This window comes from Ixodes scapularis, unplaced genomic scaffold (genome assembly GCF_016920785.2).
Source record: "Ixodes scapularis isolate PalLabHiFi unplaced genomic scaffold, ASM1692078v2 ptg000320l_1___fragment_1__unscaffolded, whole genome shotgun sequence".
NCBI lineage: Eukaryota > Metazoa > Arthropoda > Arachnida > Ixodida > Ixodidae > Ixodes > Ixodes scapularis.
In genome coordinates, this window is record NW_024609961.1 from 479105 (window position 1) to 500363 (window position 21259).

General features: G+C 47.5%; 1 protein-coding gene across 1 annotated transcript; it reads left to right on the plus strand.

Annotated features, from left to right (window-relative positions):
* The first annotated feature begins 7006 nt into the window (after nucleotides 1–7006).
* LOC8034756 (cytochrome P450 18a1) lies at nucleotides 7007–19464 on the plus strand. Its single transcript, XM_029988715.2, has 6 exons — nucleotides 7007–7382; nucleotides 13414–13535; nucleotides 14843–15272; nucleotides 15793–16060; nucleotides 18225–18397; nucleotides 19262–19464. The coding sequence occupies exons 1-6, from the start codon at nucleotides 7007–7009 to the stop codon at nucleotides 19462–19464; spliced, it is 1572 nt and encodes a 523-aa protein (XP_029844575.2).
* The last annotated feature ends 1795 nt before the right edge of the window (nucleotides 19465–21259 follow it).

The following is a 21259-nucleotide window of genomic DNA, read 5'->3' on the forward strand; positions in this document are numbered from 1 at the left end:
AGAAAATAAATCACGTGATCAAAAGCTCTTTTGTTTATTTACTCTGTTGAGCAAGTCGCAGATTTCGCCGGCGGCTTTTTCGCTGACTGAGCCAGGTAATACCGGTAATACTTTAAAAGAGCAGACAACAGAGATAAAGCACTAAAGTACACAAAGATGACGGCACGAGCGTTTCTGCTGTCTTGAGGGTGCCGCTACAACAACCGCACGAGTAGATGGATCTTCCCTTCTGGGACGTGCTGGATTATCATTGCGACACGCGACGATGATTAGTAAAGGATAGCGCTCTACGCGGAACGATGAGCTTCCACCACGTCGATCATCACCACCCACGCTATATTCTTTTTAGCAGACAGGCGGTTATGCGCAGGCGCAGCCTGATCTTTCTCTTGCTTCGTTTACCCCACGATAGACGGCGTATAACTCCAAATTCGGCAATTTCCGTCACATCGCGAATTATTCGACAAAATGTGGATCAGAATATTCTTCAACAAAACTTTTAAGAAACATTCGCCGGAAATTTGTAGTTTAGGATCGCGGTGCTGGTGAGGTAGGCTCTGGTCCAATAGACGATGTGGCTAACGTGCCGTGGCACCGCGGAGGCATCGCAGTGAAAAGGCAGACAGCTTTTCAAGGAAAGAAGGTTGCAGTTTAAAGGAGTCCGCTTTTCTTATTAAAGTTCTATAGTGAAAAAATATTTTTCTCTCTATTTTCGTGTTTTGGTTTTCTTTTCACACCTTTCACGAAGTGCGGTGGATGAAATACGATTTCAAAATCGTTTCATAGTCCCTCACTCAATTCTTTTTTCTTCTTAATATACTGGCCGCTTGCGTGTTTAACGTCCCGCTCTGGGGGAAAGCTTTCCCTTTAGCGCTCGGATGCACTGGAACGCAGCAAGAAAAGCAAAATTGCGATGCTTACTTTGCGGTTGCCGCTTCACTGCAGTGCGCAAGAGCGCGGTAAGAAGCGCCCTCAACAAAGCTAACTTACACGCCAGAGCAGACTAGGAACACAAGAGATATTGCAAAACTTCCGAGTACTGTCAGTGTTTGGCACTGACAGAGATCAAATAGGAAAGTAGGTTATTTGCGGCTAAAATGTAAAGTTCCGAAAATTCGCTCAAGCCTAGCATAACGATCCGGACGTGTAGCGGGGCCTGAGCCATTAGGGAGTTTTCGTAGACCGCGCTACCCCCTCCGCTAAGCGTTCCGCAACGAAGAAGTCGCTACTGCGCCTGCGCGCCGATAGCCTTGACTGTGGAGTTCCCGCTATCGTAGCGGATTGCGGAGGGCCTTGCGGGACGGCGAAAACGATCTACGAAAACTCCCTAATATATTTTCAGTATGAATGAAGTGAAATCAAGTTTTGGCGCAATGTTGGCGCCAGTTCCTCACATTTGTGCTAAATGTAGCAGGATGTCGCAGGGTAAGCCCTTTTGCGCAAATGGCGCAGCAATCACATCACTGGGCCCTTTGTGCCTCTTCAGACGTCCCTAGAGGTCGGAGTTTTCGGTCTGCCTCAGCGCGGCGCCGTTTTCACGCCAACTCTTCCTAAATTGAAGTGGTGTATGATTATACACCAGTTCGGGGTTTTCACGATAAACCTAGCGGTAAATGGAATTGGTGCACAACTACAAAAACTCGGGTTCACCCGCTACATTTAGCGGGGAAAGGGGTTTCCGCTAATATAGAAGGTACCAGTTGTAACACCAATTCAGGTCTGCCCGCTAAATTTAGCCAACAAGCCGCAACGAACGGACGCTCACTATACTTCGCGATTTGGTAGCCCTAGAAATACTCTCGCGTTTTAAAACGACTAGGGAACGCTTTAAAAGGATTATGAACTTGGATGTTGCGCCACACGCGCGCGCTGCAGACGCTGAATTATGCTGCGACGCCGCTGTGCCGCTGGGAAAAGACGCTCGCTACGTAGTTTCCTCCACTCACCGCACGGACGTGGAGACCGCAGGAGACGCGGGCGTCGTACACGCTCGGTGAGAAGAGTCCGGCGAAGGCAACACGTCCTTGCAGTGTAGACGCGCTCGCAGTGAAAGTATCCGTGGAGTTCAGATATCCTTGTGGCGTAGGCATCTTTGAAGCGTTCACAGCAGCGAATTACGTCCACACGCACATCGCAAACGTAGACACACACACACACACACACACGGCCGAGGACACGACCGCAAGTCCGTCTGGAAAGAGAAGAGACGCGAGACATTAACATACGGTATACGAAACGGCCTAAAGGCTGGGTCCCGTATTTGCCCACTGCTTACGACCGAGTGCATTGCGACCTCTTGAGATACCTTACGATGAGAGCAGGAAGAGGCTCGCGCCATCTTTGGGGTGGCCCAGGAACTGCATTTCTCTATAGAGAAAGTTTTGCGCCATTTTCGAGATCAAAAAGTACCTACAATCACGAGAAACTGTCGTTTATAACAACGCCAAAAGAAGAAGAAATGTACAGAAGTCGCTAGTGTTCCACAGATAGATGGCAACCAGTGTGCCCTCTCATCGTAAGCGATCGCAGAAGGTACTAACGCACTCGGCCATAAGCAGTCGCAAGTGTGTGAACAAGCCTTAAAGAATAACTGCAAAGAAAAAAAAATTTTTTTTTTTTAAACAGCCTAATTGGGACAAGCATGTCACCAAACAAATGTTCCGCGAAAAAAATGATTTTTTTTATCAATATTTACGCCACAGGACGTAATTTAGTAGAGTCAGAACCTCTCCACATTTGAAACTCCCGCTCTTTCGACCCCCGCGGAAGAGGAGTACGCCCCGCCCCTCACTCTCCTTGCGTTGCGGAGTTGAACCAGTTGAACGACGCAGCGTCTCGACTTCCGGCAAGATCTGGCAACTACGCAGGCCGCGGTATTGTTTTGGTTTGACGCGGTTTGCGAGCACATGTCGCGAAGACGTGACCGGAGAAGTGCCCCTGTGATGTTCCCGGAAGACGGAAAGTATCGTTCGTAATCGTCGTGCGCGCTTTGAAAGCGAAGGGAGTCACAGAATCCACGAGTGCGCAACCACAAGCCAAGGTTCACGACAGCGCTGCGTTGGTTTCGGCGATCTTGTTCTGTTTGGTGCAACACGGCGATGCGACAGAGCTGAAACGTTCGTGGTGTGTGTAATGCGGTGCTAACACGGAGCGCAAATTGGTTGCTGTGGGGTTGACGTTCAACCAGTTAAGTCCCGTCGTCGTCAGCTGATCCAGTCAAACTGGTCCGGGAGGACGCTGGGAGCGTTTTTAAAAGTAAATCTGCCTCGTTCTGTTTCAAAATGTGGAAGTTTCCCGACGCATACCGTGAGTAAAAAGCTGCGGCCGTTTTCAACAAAATTACGTCGTTTTAATTGAACAATGGACTCCGAATTGTTGTCCTAAATCTGCCGTTTTTTATGCTTCGTGTTGGACTGCGTTTGCACAGCGACGTGTTGCATCGTGCGGTGTGAATAAATTTGGGCACGATTTCGTACCTGCCTACAGATGCATGAACTGAGACCATTGTTACGTAGTGGGCATAGTGCTTTTTTATTTTCTGTCTAGTCGCGGACGTTAGGTGCACATGGGGCGAATCTCGACGGCCTCCAGAGCGATATGACGAGAACGTAACTAGACACGTTGGTCGCTACGCGAACGAACGATTGCCTCCAGCCAAATAGCATTCCTTTCGGGGCGACATGGCTGCTGGAAGGCTCACTGTCGGGATCACGCATCTGACATCTCCGAAAAGTCAGCATTTGCACGCGCAAACAAGCAAAAAAAAAAAAAAAAAAACACGTTAAGCAAGCAAAGAGGAAGACGAAAGAACCGCGTTATGAAAGCCAAAACCCCGCGTCAATTCCAATCACTAACATTTGCGACAGCTGCTAAACACACACTACTTCACTTCAAGAAGTCTCACTCAAGCACCTGGGTCAGCACGAAACGACGAAACACTGATCACTTCGGCGAAACGATTAGTCCAGGTAGGTGAGACAGGCGGGAGCAGAGACTTCGGCGGCCATGAAAGAATGGCGAAGCGTCTGAATCCAAACGGAAGTGCCCGTCTTGTAAACCTTTTGTAAAGAATAATAACTCTCATCACATGGGTTATTCTTTAAACGTGAAAATATGCTGCTCAAAAGGAAATTGCAACAAATAACAAAGGTTTAACAACCAAGATCTAAGCTGTCAATCAAACTCTTAGCCAATGAGAACCTTTTGGGACTGACGTCACATAATCACAACTTCGTGGCGCGCGATTTAAAACGGACGAAATAGCCGCAAACTAAAATGAGTCTCACGCAATAAATATTGCTGTAAAAAATGTTTTTTCTCGCGGAAAAATTGTTTTTTGACATGCTTGTCCCAATTAGGCTATTTTAAAAAAAAACTTTTTTTTCTTTGCAGTTACCCTTTAAGAAACGGAACCCGCACGTAGAGCATCAGGGAAAAAACGCGAAAGCAAGAGATGCGCCTATCTGCAGACTCTCATACTATACATGGCTTGCACGTGACGTCTGTCCGCCCCTCTTTCTTGTTGCCAGAAGCGCCCCTGAAGGGGCCGTGGAACGATGTTTCTACTTTCCCAAAATACTACTTAGAATCACTCCCTAACGCCATAGCCCTGCCAAGTACAGTACAAAGAAGGACTGTACCTTGCATGTGACACTAATCATCTCGACGAAGAAAAAAAAAAAAAAGAAAGCGCACATTTGGTTGATTACAAAGAACTTGCTCTTTTAAGCGGCGCTAGGGGTGAATGTATCGCGTGTTCAAAAGACAGCTGGCACCGTGATCTCTTTAGCGATTCAGACCGCCGTCTAGTCTAAGGGTACATGAACGAGGGCAGAGGGGCAGAGCGCATACAGTGCCCAAAGATGGAGGCGTCTTCCTCCCGGCACCGATAGAGCGAACAAAACAGGCGACAAACAAAAGTAGCGTATCGCACTAAACCGCCCCATACAGAGGAGAGGCGGCCCAGGTGGCCAACTGAAGTTGAAAGACGAAGGCGAAACGGGACCCCGCCTCAAACAACGAGGCGCTCGGATTGGACTTGACCGGGGCGACGCACGCAGTCGGCGTTTCTTAAGTAACTATGAAACGTTAAAAGAAAAAAAAAAAAAGAGGAAGTAATACAAAGAAGGAAGAAAGGCGCGTGCACTGAACTTAGAACTCGAATGAATCACCGAGTTAACTTGACGGCGGCGGCGCAGAATGTTGAAAGGAACAGGTGAAAGGAGAATGAGGAAGGTGTTCGCTTTACGTAGAAACGTCATTTGTGTCCATTGTTCCATTTGTCCTTTCTTCTAAAAAGACCTTTCTATTTTCTAACAGTGAGCGACAGAAGGACGAGGCTGAGCGGTAGTGAACATAGGAAACGTCCGAAGAAAAAACATTAACTGATAAAGCTAGGATATCGCTTTCGGTCAAGGTTTTTCCAAAACGTTAAGGCTTACATGCTCGCGGCTTCACGCGGGTCCTGCGAGCCGTTGGCAGTCACGAAGAACGCAACCTACAACTCATCCTAACATTAGACGATCAGCGTGTTGGCGCGAGTCAAGACTGAAAAGAAAGAATGGACACGTAGGACGATGACGACACAACCGCATCTTTCAAAAGTTCCAAAAGGGAGCGACCGATTAAAGGCGGGAAAATTGAGGCAAGGGAAAGTAACTAAAAAGAGAGGAGGGGGTGAACAGACGATAAGATAAAATGCCAAGTCAGGTCGACGGAGTCATCTCTGATACGAGAAATTCAACTTCAGTCTTCGCCAGAAACAGTGAGGAATTAGAAACGTTGCTGTTTGCGCTGTTCATGGCAAATGATCTATATGTTGCTGTTGCCCATTTCGTGAATGTCGCTTCTCCGCACTGTACTCGTGCGCGGCAAAGAGACGGGCACTCAACAGAACTAACTAAGCCACTTGGACGGACCACGAACAATGAGAAATAGAGCGGAACCTCCGAGTGCAGTTAGCGTTCTGCACGATGACCAAGTCGAGGGACTCGTTATTGGCAACCTTTTTTTTCTTTTCTTTTTTTTTTTTTTTACGTTTTAAAAATTTTTGCACGTTTACCGTAAAGGCCCGTTCACACTCTTGCGACCGAGTACGACTGAGAGCGACTTCTTAGGACCGGATGCGAGGCAGCGGAGCTGGTCCTAAGAGATCGCAAGAGGCTTAAAAACCGGTCTGGTCTCTCTCGGTCGTACTCGGTTGCAAGAGTGTGAACGGGCCTTAACATTATGACAGAGTACCGCGGCCCGAGGTGTCGGCTACAGTATCGAGAAGCTGAAATAATTCCTTGCGCAACGTTAGCAAAAAAAAAAACATTGTATCGATTTGTAGCACGGCATAGCAAGGTAAGCAGTTCGGCGGAGTTTAGCGCAGCAATCAGATCGCTGCAAAAGTGGTGGAACGTCGCCGCACGGGGCGGCGCGTCGCCGGCAGCCACGGAAGACCAGTAAGCACGCTCGCGCGGCCAAGCGGCGGCACGGACGTCGCAAGAAAACAACAGGAACGCAGGAATACGGCAACGGGTGCACTTGAGCCCAGATGCAAACCCCTCGTTCCCACGCGCCGCCACCAGAAGAGACGCTCGAACGTGCCTCCTGCTGAAAAAGCAGTTTTCCCCCACAAAGCCCCAAGTCCCGCCACTCGGCAAGACACCAACCACATCTTCCACCCTCGCCGTCCCCAACGACCCCGTCGTTCTCCCCGTCAAAGAAACGCACAACCGAAAAACGAAGCATCCACAACAAGGTCCCCCCGCACTCCTTTCACGCCGCGCACACACAAAAAAGAGACGCGACCGGCTGGCTCCGAAGCGGCAGGCACACCAGCCGCCCAATGGGCCGGCAGTGCACAGGAGCCGCACGCACCGCGGCAGAAGGGGACAAGCAGCACCCAGACGACAAAACACGCCCCCATTGTCCAACCCCTTCCTCGCTCCCCCCAGTCACCGGCGCTATAAAAGCGGCCGGCGGGAACAGGGCCATCAACCAAACCCTCCTCCATCCGACCATGGTGCTACCGTGGTTCGATGCACCCAACTCGTGGGCCATGGCCGCCTTTCTGGCCGCGTTCCTCCTCGTCCGACGATGGACGACGTCGGGCTCCAAGGGCCGCCACTGTTCTTCCGAAGGGGTCCGGTCTTCGAGCAGATGCCCTCCGGGACCTCGTGGGCTGCCCCTGGTGGGGTTCCTGCCCTTCTTGGGCAAGGACTTTCATCGGACCCTGCAGACACTAGCCGCAGTGTACGGTCCGGTGTACCAGATCTTCCTGGGGTCCAAGCGGGTCGTGGTCATCAGCGACCACAAGCTGGTGCGCAGGGCCTTCAGTCAGGCGGCGTTTTCCGGCCGCCCGGACACCGAGCTCACCAAGCTGCTCCAGGGATACGGTGGGTCACACGTCTTGGGGCCATGGTTCGCAGAATCTTCGCGCGCGCGAGCTTTCCCATCGGAGAGGTGTGGCGGCAGACGCGCAACGAGAACACAAAACCAGCCGCAAAAAGATCGCGTTCACCAGGTATGGGAACTTCGTTGCGCGTGCATATTCGCGCTTATAACAAACCGCCGCCCGCTCGTGTGTCCATAAAACGTCATTGACCAAAGTTTAACCGATTATATCGATAAAACACCTCACAAAAAAATAATATCATTGAAGCTTGCATAGGGGATGTCGTCAGCGACCGCGAAGCTTGACACAGAATGAATTTCAATATGCCATTCATCAACTTTGCGTGTCCCCAAACATGATTACGAAGAAGGAAAAAAAAAAAAAGTTTTCGTTGAATCGCGTTTGGACAAATAAACGTACTCGAAACACTGCACTCGCGGAAGTGAGGGGACGCACGCTTCCTCTGACGCGTTTCTGCCTTGAGATTTAATTTTGCTCAGCGCGAGCTGCCACTACTGCTCATGGCGCGTACCTTACCCCACCGTATACAATACTTCCTCGCACACACTCGTTAGAAACTTGAACGTCAACTCGCTCTCAAACGCTCGCGTTTTCCCCGACGGACAGCGTGCAATTCGACGCGTGCGCCTTTCCCGCCTTCGCGCGGCAACAGTGTTACGGGACCCGAACTGGTCCACATGCCGTCCTTCTGCGGTCGATGACCCGGTCCGTGCAGCGGACGCACGTGCTTCACGTATCGGCCGTTCCGCCGCCTGTGCGACCACGATGGCTTCGTGCTCCAATTTCGCCACTCGTTTTGTTTACCTTACACGCTGCTGTGCCGAGTCTTGTTTCGTTCGAAAAAGAGGGGGGACGGCGGCCACGTTCGCCGTTCGAAACCAATTTTCACCTGTCGTTCGTTTGAATCGCGCGGAAGTTTCGATTTTCCTGTAGCTTTTCCTAGCAAACCGGATACCGTAAAAGATAAGGAAGCGCGAACATCGAATTCCTCGCCGATATTTTGACCAATGATGATGTCTGTCAGCCGTACGTGGCCTATCAGAACTGCCATTTTCGCGTACGTGTCTACCTGTGTCGGATAAAGTACATCTAAAAAGGACTTGAAGAACAAAGCACATGATAAGTTCAACGCCGTCTCCTCGCGTTTCTGGCGAGAGATTATCCCTCCCAGGTATTTCTTCACAGTTGACAAAGCATCCTTGAAGTCGGGAGTTTGCTCGAAAGGTACGAGAAAAAAAAATACTTTAAGTACAAGTACATACTCGGATAATGTACGTCAAGTAAAGTACAAGAATGTACAGTCTCCGGCAATATGAAAGACCCACTGGGAGCGCGTGGCCGAGGCGGTGGCTGGCGGGGGCGCTGCGAGCGCTCCGGGCAATTCCATTCTGCTTCGAGGGGAGGACGCTCACTCGGGCTCAGCTAAAGCGAAACGCGCTTATCAGATCGTGCTGAGCCCCAAGTCAGCGTCCTCCCCTCGAAGCAGAATGGAATTGCCCGGAGCGCTCACAGCGCCCCCGCCAGCCACCGCCTCGGCCACGCGCTCCCAGTGGGTCTTTCATATTGCCGGAGAGTGTACTTTGATGGATGCTTTGAATGTACCCAAGCCCCAAAACACCTCTCATAAAGCGACATCTCGAACGGATCGCCGTATTTTTGTAAAGTAAGGATGCGATTGAGTGAGAATCGCGACGTCGCGTTTCCTGCGGAATTGTAGAGGGGGAGGGGAAACGGCCATGCTTCCTTCCCTCTTCGCGTCCTCCCGGAGTCAATTCAAAGCGAGAAGAGGAGGAAACGAGAATCGGCGTCGACCATCCGTTGGAGATATCGCTTTATGAGTGATGCTATGGGGTTTGTAGCGCCCCGCCTAGCGCTTCCGTGTGGTTTTCTGAAATAAAAATTTCGGTTCAGCATCCCTTTAAAAAGCCCCCGAAAGAATTTTTGTAGCAGTTGCGTTGGGACACGCAAATTAAAAAAAAAAAATAATTTTACAAAAAAATTAATTCACCCCAATATTGATGGCGCGAGACGCGATTTAGTCGTTAGTAACCTCCTTTCCACTTGTTTTCTCTCTCGGCACTTCAGGCGCGTGGTGGAGAGGTGGATCGGCTTGGCCTCCTCGTTGAGGTGGAGAGAGAGTATGACCATCTTGTTGAGGTCGAAAAAGTGCACAACCATTACGTGGTGTCATGGACTTTGCGCGCACATTTTAAAGCAAATTTCGCGCCGTCAATATTGCTCTAAAAAAAGAACGCGTAAAATTAATTTCTTCACACGCGTGTCCCAACCAAACTGCTAAAAAAACTTTTTTTAATGTTTTTTTGGGGCTCGTTTGCACACTTGCGTTTGCTTACGACCGAGTTCTGTGATCTCGGACGCCGACAACATACTGGCAGGTTGGCGCCATCTATGAGGAGGCCCTGGAAGTGCATTTAAGTAGAGTGAAGCCTTTTGTAGTATTCGTGATATAAAATGTCCCTATGAGAAATGGTCGTTTATAACACTTAATTTTTTTCAAGCAAATAATAAATAAAAAAAGAAGGCGCGAAAACAAAATAGCACATATACGGAAACACCAAGTGTTCCTTAGGCACTCGATAGATAAAGACAGTGGATACGCACGTTGCAATTGATCCTAATAAGTAAGGTTTAAAAAGCAGGGTCGACAATATATATACAATTATTTAAATTGTTCAGTTAAATCGTAATTTATAAATCGTAATTTAAATCACACTAGTTTTACCGCGGTGATTTAAATCAAACCTTTCCCATACAAGTAATTTCCAGAATGTGTTTTTTTAACTTACTTCGTCTGTTATTGCACGTTTTCTATGTGCATTCGTTTTGTATCTAAATCAAAGAATCATCAAGAAAGATTGCAGCAGGCTGAACACGAGCAAAACGCAGTGCACTTCTGATCAAATCAGAATGTTCAGCTTTGTTTCTACCTTCCATTTTGTACATTAGCTACATTGTTTTGTGTTTTTTTTAATGAAAGTCATAATGTAAAAGAAACGAAAACAAGTAACACCATATTGCGAGTAAATCAAACAGTAAAATATGTTATTAAAGCTTTTTTTTTTTTTACTGACTAAAAAAGACCAAGCTATTTTTGTTCTAGTATGTTGTAAATCCTTACAACAATAAAAAGTTCTAAATTAAAGTGCACTTTAAAAGTATAGTATATTTTTCGTCTGTTTTTGATGGACTGGTCAATCATTAGGTGATACATCTAGAAATAAATAATTGCTTTTTCGAAGCTAGAGCGATTTATATCAAATTAGTCTGCTTTAAACAAAATTAATCTGATTTCAATAAAGTTAATCTGATTTCAATAAAATTAATCTGATTCGAATCAAATAAATCTGATTTATTCAATTTTCACCGTGGTTTTAGGTCACTTGGTCGAAATCAGTCGCAAGCGTGTGAACCAGCCTTTATCTTCAACAACGAGCGCTAAGACAGGCTTCAAACGGGGCAACTTTCCCGGCAAATTCGGGGTTGCTGGTGGGTTGTTCCCCGGCTTTCCCTAGACCGACACGAATGGCTCGGATCATGTCCGGCACGAAACGGGCGAGCAGCTCGAACAACTCGGAGATGTTTGAAGCGGCAGCAGCCAATCAGGAATGAGATATATTCACGCGAGACCCCTGGCGGTAATGATGAAAGCTAAACACTTGGGTCTGGTTTGAGATTAATCGCTTTTTGGGGGAAAAAGAATCGCTTCGGAAAGATGAAATAGTATTCTCAATGCCATTTAAAGGAGCTGTGCAACAATTTCAGGGCTTTGCTTAAATTATTGAGGAAGTTGATGCCTGGCACTTCTGAAGTGAACTACAGAAAACAGATTTTGCCTGGATATCCTAGCTTTTATTTAAAAAAATGAAAAAGATCCAGGTTTTTGCCGCCTCTCAACTCGTACGTCGTCTTCCGGGTCACGTGCGCAGTGACGTTGATGGGGTAGGCGCGGGGTTCCGGAAAAGTTCTCTCTTTAGAGCCACCAGCGAGCAGCGAGAACTCATCCGCTCGCGACCGCGTGACCACATGCTGGCGGGCGCCCCGCGAAATATACGGTGAAAGGAGGAAAGTCTCATCCGGGTCCGGCCCGTCGGGCCCCGTCCGCCTATCCCTTTGGCTTCTGGCGGCTGTTCGCGGTAGCAGAGAGAGCTGACGATTTTGTGGACCTAGGATAGATGGCGCCACTAAAACTCCGTATCATAAAAGTTTTGTGAATGATACCAGGTTTTTGACGCATTTATATATATATATTGGAACGACAAGATTTATAGAAAAGTTACCTTTTATCGAGCAGGTATTCGCACAACTTGCTACCTTTCTACAAGATTCCCCATTGACGTCACGCCGCGTGTTTCTCATGACCGCCGCTCGCGGCTGCAGGTCGGGGAATATTCTAAGTTTTGCCTCGCTATTACGCGGCGGAATCGTAACATTTCGATAAAAGGAGGTGTGATTTCTGTCATTTGTGACAAGGTGAACAATGTCAAAAGCAGAAGATGCCAATTCTTTCAACGTTAAAATCGTTGCACAACTCCTTTAAAGATATAAAAATCATGTTTGTAGTGTGTCACAGTGCATCTAAAAAGTGCAAGAAAAATATGATTTAACGATGATGGTGAGTCGTAGCAATAGACCACTTCCATAAATCCCTGTGAGCAACACTGCACGCATTGCACTCTGGGAACTAGCTGGCCACGGAGGAGAGCGGCATGGTTTCGATTTCGATTGACACGCCGAGAGGAGGTCATACACAGAGTGTGGATTATAAACAACCGTTATCTCATGTTTCCTGGTCCCGAGTGCATAGCTCTGGGCCCCTAACTGACCTAAATGACCAGACCTCGAAGTTTCAGCACAAGCCCGAACCATAAGTAAAGCTTGTCTTGACACATGCTTGTTTATTTTTGTACTCTAGCCTTTTTGTTAGTGTTTCGAGGTATGTGGACGAGCCAGTGCTGGGAATCTCGACGTTGCGAAACTCGGGGATCTTGCTTGTGTAAGAGTCAACACGCTGTAACAACCAATAAGTTTGCGTACACCGAGCTCGCAACTTTATATCAGTGTTGCTGGTCAGCAGGTTTGTTACTTGCTTTATGTGTCTATTGATGAAATTAAATTTTTTTTTCAATTACTGTTTTTCTTAACACGCCCAAGTATACGAGGTAAAACTGGGAGATGCCGTTGAAAAGATAAGAAAACACCTCTTATCCCTTCATAGCTGTACTGACTCGCAGCTGCACGAAGCCCCCCCCCCCCCCCCCCCCCCCCCCCGAAATCTTCAATTTTGCTGGGACCTCCTCTCCTTCCTCCCCCTCATACAGCTGGGACCTCCTCTCCTCTCCTCTTTTCTCCTCTCTTCCCCCCCCCCCCCCCCCAAACACAAAATCCTGGCTACGTGCCTGGCTAGATTTGCCTGCAAATTTGCCAAACACACCAACCAGCATTGCTGAAATAGTATCCCAAATATTAAGTCAAAATACTTGTTTATTTGTTTTATAGTGAAGTTATTGAATTTACAACTTTGGCCCTCACCGTGTTTTTCGAACTGGTAGTCTCTTACGTCAACAACGAAAAAATGACGCCAGTGGAAGGTATGGGTTCACCCTTTGGACTCTAGATTTTCTTCCCCACTGATTGACTACCAGCAGTTTCATGGTGTCAAATGAATGCTTTGGAAGCTCGCTCCAGTACCCATGCCCCAGCAGGGAATAATTGCTTGGCATAGTCTATTTTTAGACTCCTTGCTCCCCTGCCCTCCACTGACGTCACAGCACTGAGAAGTGCGGGTACATTTGAATGTTGGTTTTTGCAGCCTTTTCATTTGAGAATTTCAAAATAACTATTATGAATTCTGCGATACTAAATAGCCTACCAGAAAGGGTAAAAGCCGTGGATTCAGAAAATATAGTTAGTTGGGATAGCTAAAAAAAATCGCCGGAATACAACTTTAACAGCTGCCACTGTAAAAAAAAAAACGCCTTCTCTGCTTGCAGGCATCGTGAACTCAGCAGGCGCCCTGTGGCGGGAACAGCGGGCTTTCCTGCACCGCGTCTTCAGGGACTTCGTGCCCAGACACGGGCGGCCCGGAAGCGTGGCGCTCGAGCAGAAGATGCAGGTCGGTGCGCCAGTCAAAAGCCACCACCAACTATATTGTCTTTTATCGTAGGTGCGAGCGAAGCCGAAGTTACGAGCACGCGGTCTTTAAAGCCGCTTTCAATGACGCGCGGCAGCATAAGACCTTTCTAAATAAGAGTGTGTGGCCGGTGACTTCTAGAGTGTTCGTGGGTACGGCGCGTGCTTTACTCGCTTTTTGAAGCGACAAACACGCACGAGCTGGGCTGTAAAGATCGCATACTGGACTGTGATTTTGTAAACATTAGAAAGGTTTAAAGAAAGGCACATTTGACAGCAAACAACGCGGACCCGCACTAGCCACCTTCATTATCCTGTCAAGTTAGAAGCGCTTCAGACTTTTTGCTACATTAACCCATTGGTACAACGACATTGCAAGAATGTTTGGGAACATTCACAAAGAGCATAGTGGTATACTCCGTTTCACCTTATGTTGTACCGCTGCGAAGGCTAGAAGCGCGAGCTCATAGCGTTGGGAGCTGCTCTTGGTGCACGGGAGCTTGTGCTGCCGGAATGTGTCCTAGAGCAAGGAGCTCGCGCTCGTAGCCTTTCCTGCGGTACAAAACAAGGTGAAACAGAGTATAGCTATAAAAATAAGGCGTTCAATTCGTTTAAAATGACGTTTTCTTGTCTTCTCAAATAAAACATTGGTGTCTCCGCAGCATTCCCACAACACAATCAACGTTTAAACAGTAAAAGGGCGCTAGACATTAGTTTCCATACCCCCATAAAGTGGTGCGTAATAATGAGACATCACTGTAACATGCCTGAAACACTAGCTACTGCAACATGCCCGAGCATTCCAAAAATGTAGTTACAGACTCGGTCAGTTTGCATCTGTTGTGTCCTTGTTGTTTTCGGCGTCTAACTTTAAGAATCGTTACACACGTGTCAAATTACAGCCACCATTGCTGACTTACTCCTGTCTTACCAAAATACCGAGCTAGTGAAATGGGAGTTAACGAGCTTCCACAAACCAATGCTGGGGAAAACACAGTAGAATCTAAAATGTCAATAACCTGGCCTTCTATGGTATTTTGCCGTATTTGCCAAACCAAATATACAAGCTATCTTCTGGAAATGGCCACTTATAGCACTGTTAGATTTAATTCACTCTTATGATACAAGAATGATGAGTAAAAAATGAGGAAATATACATGAACAGGAAGTGTGCCGGGCTACCCAATGGATGGCCCCACTGAGCTTGTTGCCACACAAACTCAGTCTGAGAAGCTTGAAAAACTGCTAGAGCCCCCAGTTAACCATGCCGCACGCCCTTCTGACCCTTAGGTGCACATCGGGGAGTTCCTGGCGTCAGTCGACTCGTTCGAAGGCAGCTCGTCGCAGGTGCGGCACTCCATCGCCCGCGCCGTGAGCAGCATTCTGGGATCGTTTCTGATGAGCGTCACCTACTCATCACGAGACTCCAAGTTTGAGCAGTTGCTGGCACTCTTTGAGGAAGGCTTCCGGCTGCTCACGCTCGCCGTACCCGTCAACTTCATCCCGGCCTTGCGCTACGTGCCGGGCTCCAACTGGGCCTACCGGCGCATCAAGCGAAACCGCCGCCAGACGGCGGACTACTTCCGGAGAATCGCCGACGCCCACCGCCTGTCCTACGTCGAGGGAACGGTCCGGGACATTGTGGACGCCTACCTGGTGCAGCTGGCCCACGACAAGGCCAGGGGCCCGCCTGACCGGGACGGGAGCTCCTACTTCTCGGGTGAGGACAAACCTCCCAACGTCCTTTCGGGGGACACCCTTTGCAGATGATCGCTTTAAAAACAACGAAGGGCTGCATGCAAGGAATTGTGGGGAAGATCCTACGTGCACCTTGTTTACATACACAGGCAGACTTAGCCTTAGACCGACGAATGCCGTGAGGTAATGCGGAGTAAAGCCGCTCGAATGGTTATGGTAGCGTAAAATGCGCCAATTTACAAGGCCCGCACGTGGTTCGGGTGGGCCCTGCAATACGATGGTTATCGGTAGTACTTGTAAGCAGCGGATATAATGTGGAGTGGAAACTCCTGCAACTTGCTGGTTATACCTTTGTCTGTGAAAGTTAATAGCCGGTAGTAGAAATGAAAAAAAAAATATTGTTTTACGTGGCATTCAGCCCTACTGTAGTGTCCGATTGTTTAAAAACCAACCAGAAACCGATCAGAACAGATGCCCTTAGTCTATAAAAAATAATCCTCAAAGATTTCTGCCATCCCTGACGATAATCTTTATATTTTCAGAGGAGCAGCTGGTGCAGGTGCTGATGGACATCTTCAGCGCAGGCCTGGAGACAGTCACGTCCACCCTCGAGTGGGCCATCCTCTTCCTCGTGCGCCATCCAGACGTGCAAGAGCGCGTGCGGCACGAGATCGAGGCCCACGTCAGGCCCCACGGGAGACGGGCAACCATGGCCGACCTGCCGGCCCTGCCATACACCGAGGCCACTATCCTGGAGGTGCTACGGCGGGCCAACGTCATCGCCCTCGGAAATGCCCACGCCACACTCTGGTCAGCACTCACAACTATGAGGTTGCGTGCACCTTGTGGATGGGGGCTTGTAAATGCTTGCCACTATGGCTTCTGGGCACTGCCACCTTGCTGATGGTGTGTAGACCTTCTAACAGCTGTGCCCTTTACAACGGTCTGTAGCTTGTGCCACCTAACCTAGAAGCTTTACAAACACGATTCCTCCCCTCTTAATCAATGCATTTCTATAACTATTGTAAAAGTCACCACTATACTCGTAAGCAGGGATGGACAAAATACATGCAAATATGTATCGAAATACAAATACAAAATACTTCGTCAAAAATGTAATTACAAATCTAGTTACATTTCCAAAAAAGCATTTAAGTACAAGATATAAATACAACCAAATGTATTTGGTCTCCTCCAAATACTTTTCCAAAGAGATTCCTCAAAATTTGCATCAGCGACTTCAGGGCACCTGCAACGAGTTTCTGGTTATCTCATTTTAATTTTGCATCGCACACTCGGGAGTTAGTGTGCGAGGCTCTAGTGACGTAATAGAAACATAATCACAAAAAAATGTAATCAGCTTGGACATAATAGGTGAAAAAAGAACAGAGCTTGAAGCAGCTTTTTTTGTCAATTGCATTTTGGTATAGACCAACAAAGAACCGAGACGAACAAGACGTGCAGCACTACCTAGAGAATTTTTTATTGTTGCAACTCGCACCAGTTACGGAAATCTGGACGACCCGCGCATTTAGAATGTTCCAGGCAAAAATATGGATGGAAATCAGGCTGGAAAGCGTCACAAGTTGTCACAGGCACTTATTTAGCCAGTCTGCCTGTGAATGTCGATTTCGTTACCATTCTTGCCCTGGACTAGCACCGTAATCACAAAGTCACTAAACGTTTGTGCATTATTGAGAGACACTGCATTCGGTGCAGAACATAGTTTTTTTCCTGCTCTGGACAGTGACAATAAATTTTAGGGATGTATTTTCGCCCACAAATTTGTATTTAATTACAATTGTATTTGAAATACCTGCGTTTTAGTATTTAAATACACATGCAAAATACATTACCCAATTTGTAATTAAATACAAATGCAAAATACACAAAGTATTTGAAATATGTATTTCAAATACTTGTATTTGAAATACTGCCCATCCCTGCTCGTAAGCCATTACTGTCACCTAGAACCTTGAAAGTCGCCGCCCGGTGGAGGCTTCAAGCAACTTGAAATGAGGATGCTTTGATGTCCCACTGGTGCTAGCAGGCTTGAGGCACACACCATGGCGAGTTCATGGGTATTGCTGAAATGCCCCTAGCATGCTTCTTGCTGCAAGGAAAGATGGTCCAGTAGGTCCTCTGGTTCCCGCTGCTTTCTTCCGAGGGTAATATGCGATGGAAGTATTCCAGGACTCTACTGAAAGCTTCCTAGAGTCGCTCTGTGGCATCACAGGTAAATGCTACGGATAAGGATAGACCACCAGCAAAGACTCAAAAGCTGTCATGTTCACGTACAAGTGCTAACGACCACAAGAATTTAGACAATATGTTGCTTTGGATATCTTGCTTGGAAGGCAATTCTTTAAGACAGTCAGCCAAACATTAATTCTGTCATAGTAACCCTTTCCGTGTAATGACAATGAAGGCTGAGGTTTGCTTTTCCTGCTTCAAAAGAAGTAACCTTTCAAAAGATGCTGAAAAGAATGCCCCTACTGTATGTGCCTACCCTGCATCATGAGATCTTGACACTGGAACCATTCACAAAATTCTAGACCCAATTTATTGTGGGCATTCTTTAAATTGCCATTCATAGGTCACTACTGCTCTAAAATAGCTCCAAATCACAAAAAAAATGGTTCAAAAAGTAATATCCTCCCTCCATTCAGTAGTAGTAGGACAGCTTTTATTTCCAGGTAAACTTAGCAGGACCAGGGAACCCAAATCACTTCAGAAAAAATTAATTCACTCAACGTTTCGAGAGCCCATGGTGAGACCGTTCTTTAGAAAACACATGCTTCTTGTGCTAACCATGAGGCATATCCACACCAGAACATGTGCATTCAACTCAGTGGACCAAAACCAGCCAAGTCAGCAACGAGCCGATATATCTGGAAATATTTCCGTGCAATTTTTAGTGAAGGACCAAGTTGAATCTCGAGAAGGAATCGCAGGATCACCCTTTACCCCGCAGTGATGTGGAGCTGGCGGGCTACCACATTCCGGCGGACACGCACGTCATCTCCAACCTCTGGGCCATCCACATGGACACTGAGCTGTGGCACGAGCCAGAGCTCTTCAATCCAGGGCGCTTCCTAGTCAATGGCAGGGTGCACAAGCCGGACTTCTTTATGCCCTTCTCGGTTGGTGAGTGGTGCTTCTCCGAAGATTGGAGTTGATAATCTTATCTTCATTTGGTTCCATAACCGTGCGTCCATCTTTGTGCATGTTCTCTTCAAACTTGGGTATCCTTTTATCGTGCCCCAGTCTCGGGCTAATGTCATCATGGTGTACGAACCATATTTCTCTCAACTAAATTATTCACACAAAAGTCCCGTGTACCTATGCCTCCATTTAGCCAGTGTTTTTGCCGGAGAACAATATGATATAATTACCCTTGTTGCTCCAAAAATTAACAACATTCTTTGCTGCAGAGGAGACGTAGTTTGAAACATTCATGGACGCACGTGCCCCGAACCAAAAACGTTGCAAAGAGGAGTGTCACACGTTGTGCGTGTGACACTCCTTTCAACAGGGACAGTTGGCACACACAGCCATGCTCACATCAAGCCAGGGCAAGCATGAGAGGCAGACTTTCCGTAAAATTAATTTGCGGCACCATAAATTAGCAGACTTCTTTACATTTCTGTTCAACGCATTTCAAACATAAATGCCTTTCTAGTGTTTGCAGACTTAGAGGGGCAAAGTTTCTTGGGGTGACATCACCGAGGCTTTCGGGGCCGGTTTGCTTGAAAAAGCGTCGTAGCTAAGACTGAAAGAGAGCAGACTGACATGTGACCTTGAGCATCAAGTGCGGACGCACTTCAGACTCGACTTCACATGCCACTCAACTCGAGTGCTAACTTCGGCAGTGCTTTCTTTCACGCAATTTTGGGCAAGACTATTTCTAGGAAGCTGGCCCAGGGGGTTTCTTTTCTTGAGACTGAATGGTCATCAAGCAAGTGTGAAACGCCGATCACGCTCAAGGGCGCGTCCCTCTCTCTTCCCCAGGGCGCCGCATGTGCCTGGGGAATCACCTGACGCAGACGGAGGTCTTCCTGTTTCTCAGCAACCTGGTGCAGAGGTACAGCCTCGAGCTGCCACCGGGAGAGAACCTTCCATCGATGGACGGTCATGTCGCAGTCTCCCATACCCCCACGCCCTTCAAGCTCAAGGTCACGCCAAGGGCACCTCTATGCAAGGCCGTCGCATGAGCAAACGACAGCACAGAGTTTGTTTCGCAATGCAATGTTGTATTGTCATGCTCCCAACAACTGCCGTTTATGAAAATGAAATGAAGACGAAGCAACGCACCGAAACGAGGTGGACAGTTGCAAACGACGGTGCAGCCATCGCTCCGAAGTTCTGGTGCCAAGGTCCGACCAGCGGAAATGGAAGTAGTCACTGCCGCAATCCTCCAACAGTGGACTATATTAGTCATACCCAGGTCCTGTTGACACCTTTGTTGCTGGGAAGTTATACGCAGACTTTGCTCATGTAAGGTGACCGAGCTAGAGTGGATGGAGACTCACCTAATTTCGGGGGTCAGAAATGTGAGAACAAGTGACATTGACACTTTGTGTCGTAGAAGCCGAAAGGTTCCAGACACAGAAGTCAAGGCCACATACCAACTGTAGGCTTATTCTCAGCTCTTGTAGAGCCACAAGAAAGCATGTTAAGGAAAATGTGCTTGCTCAAGCTCTGTAAGAAGCAATACAGAGAAACCTATTATCGTGCCAATCTCAGTGCCATACTCAAAATTTTCATTGCATGAGCAAGAACCCCCAAAGTCAAATGACAGTTTTTCCAGACGAGATCAATCAACTGCAATGGCAGCATGTGCCTGGACTGAGCTAGGGATACATCCGTAACGACCCTAGAAAGTATCAAGTTCGGGCCCACTATACACTGTAAATGTGCCAAATCATTGTGAGGCTTCGTATCAACCATCTATGTCCTATGACAAAGCAAGCAGTCTACACTTGGATAGATTTGGGCATGTTTCACATGTTAAAAAAGTCACAAATCATAGATTATTTCTATAAATGCACCTAACAGCGTAAAAAGATAAACAGAGATCAATTGATCTACTCCAGTCCAACAGGATCTCAAAAGCCCTTGTGATCTCGTGTACATAGGAGTTTACAAAAGTTGCCTGCAAGTTGTTGTCATTATTGTCGCCTCTGTTGAATCTTTCTTCCTTACAAGTTGTTGTTACCACCTGTAAATAGCTTGCCATTGTTTGCTGCCTCAAATACAAACTTTCGAAAAAAAATACTTGCCACTGTGTGTTATATAGACCGTTCCATTAGGGTCATAGCAGATAGGGTAAAAAGAGAAAAAAATTCCCTCCCCCTCCCACCCGCATGTCGTCTGCTCCGCCGAGTGGGCTCTACCTTGCATCCGGCTGGCGTACAAACTCTGTTTAAAATCGCATCATTTTGGAAATTTCAAGCACAGATGCGCAGATTTTGGTATGCCAGTTATCGTGTAATACTATGCTAGATAAAAAGACTAATAGGGTCCAATTGCTCTGTTACCTGCATGCACATAAAAGAAAAAATAGGGAAAACTGTGTCAGATTGGCCGGTCTCTCCGGCGAAAAGTAAATCCGGTTGCTGTACCTTTTTTACTATACAAAGTTCGTACTGGTGTAGGCCTTTAGAGACCATGAGTGGAAGTCTGAAATAATAAACAAAAACATGCTCTCCTGCCGCAATACACGCCAGTAGTTGAGGGTAGTACTGCCGGCTGACTCAACTGCTATTTAAGTAACGGAAAAAAGATATGCTAGTTGATCATTTACCGAAGTAGAACAACAAAGAGCTCTAGGCTGATTTTGGAGTAGCCATAAATATTCTAAGAACGCGATCCACTTCACAATGGCAGCCACGAGCGAGAGTTCGATGTTCGGTAGAGCCTGCTAATACAGCCCAAAGATGGCGAATGGCAACCTGCCAGTTTGTCGTCTGCTGGCGGAGTCAGGCGCGTGCCCTCTCTCGTTTTACC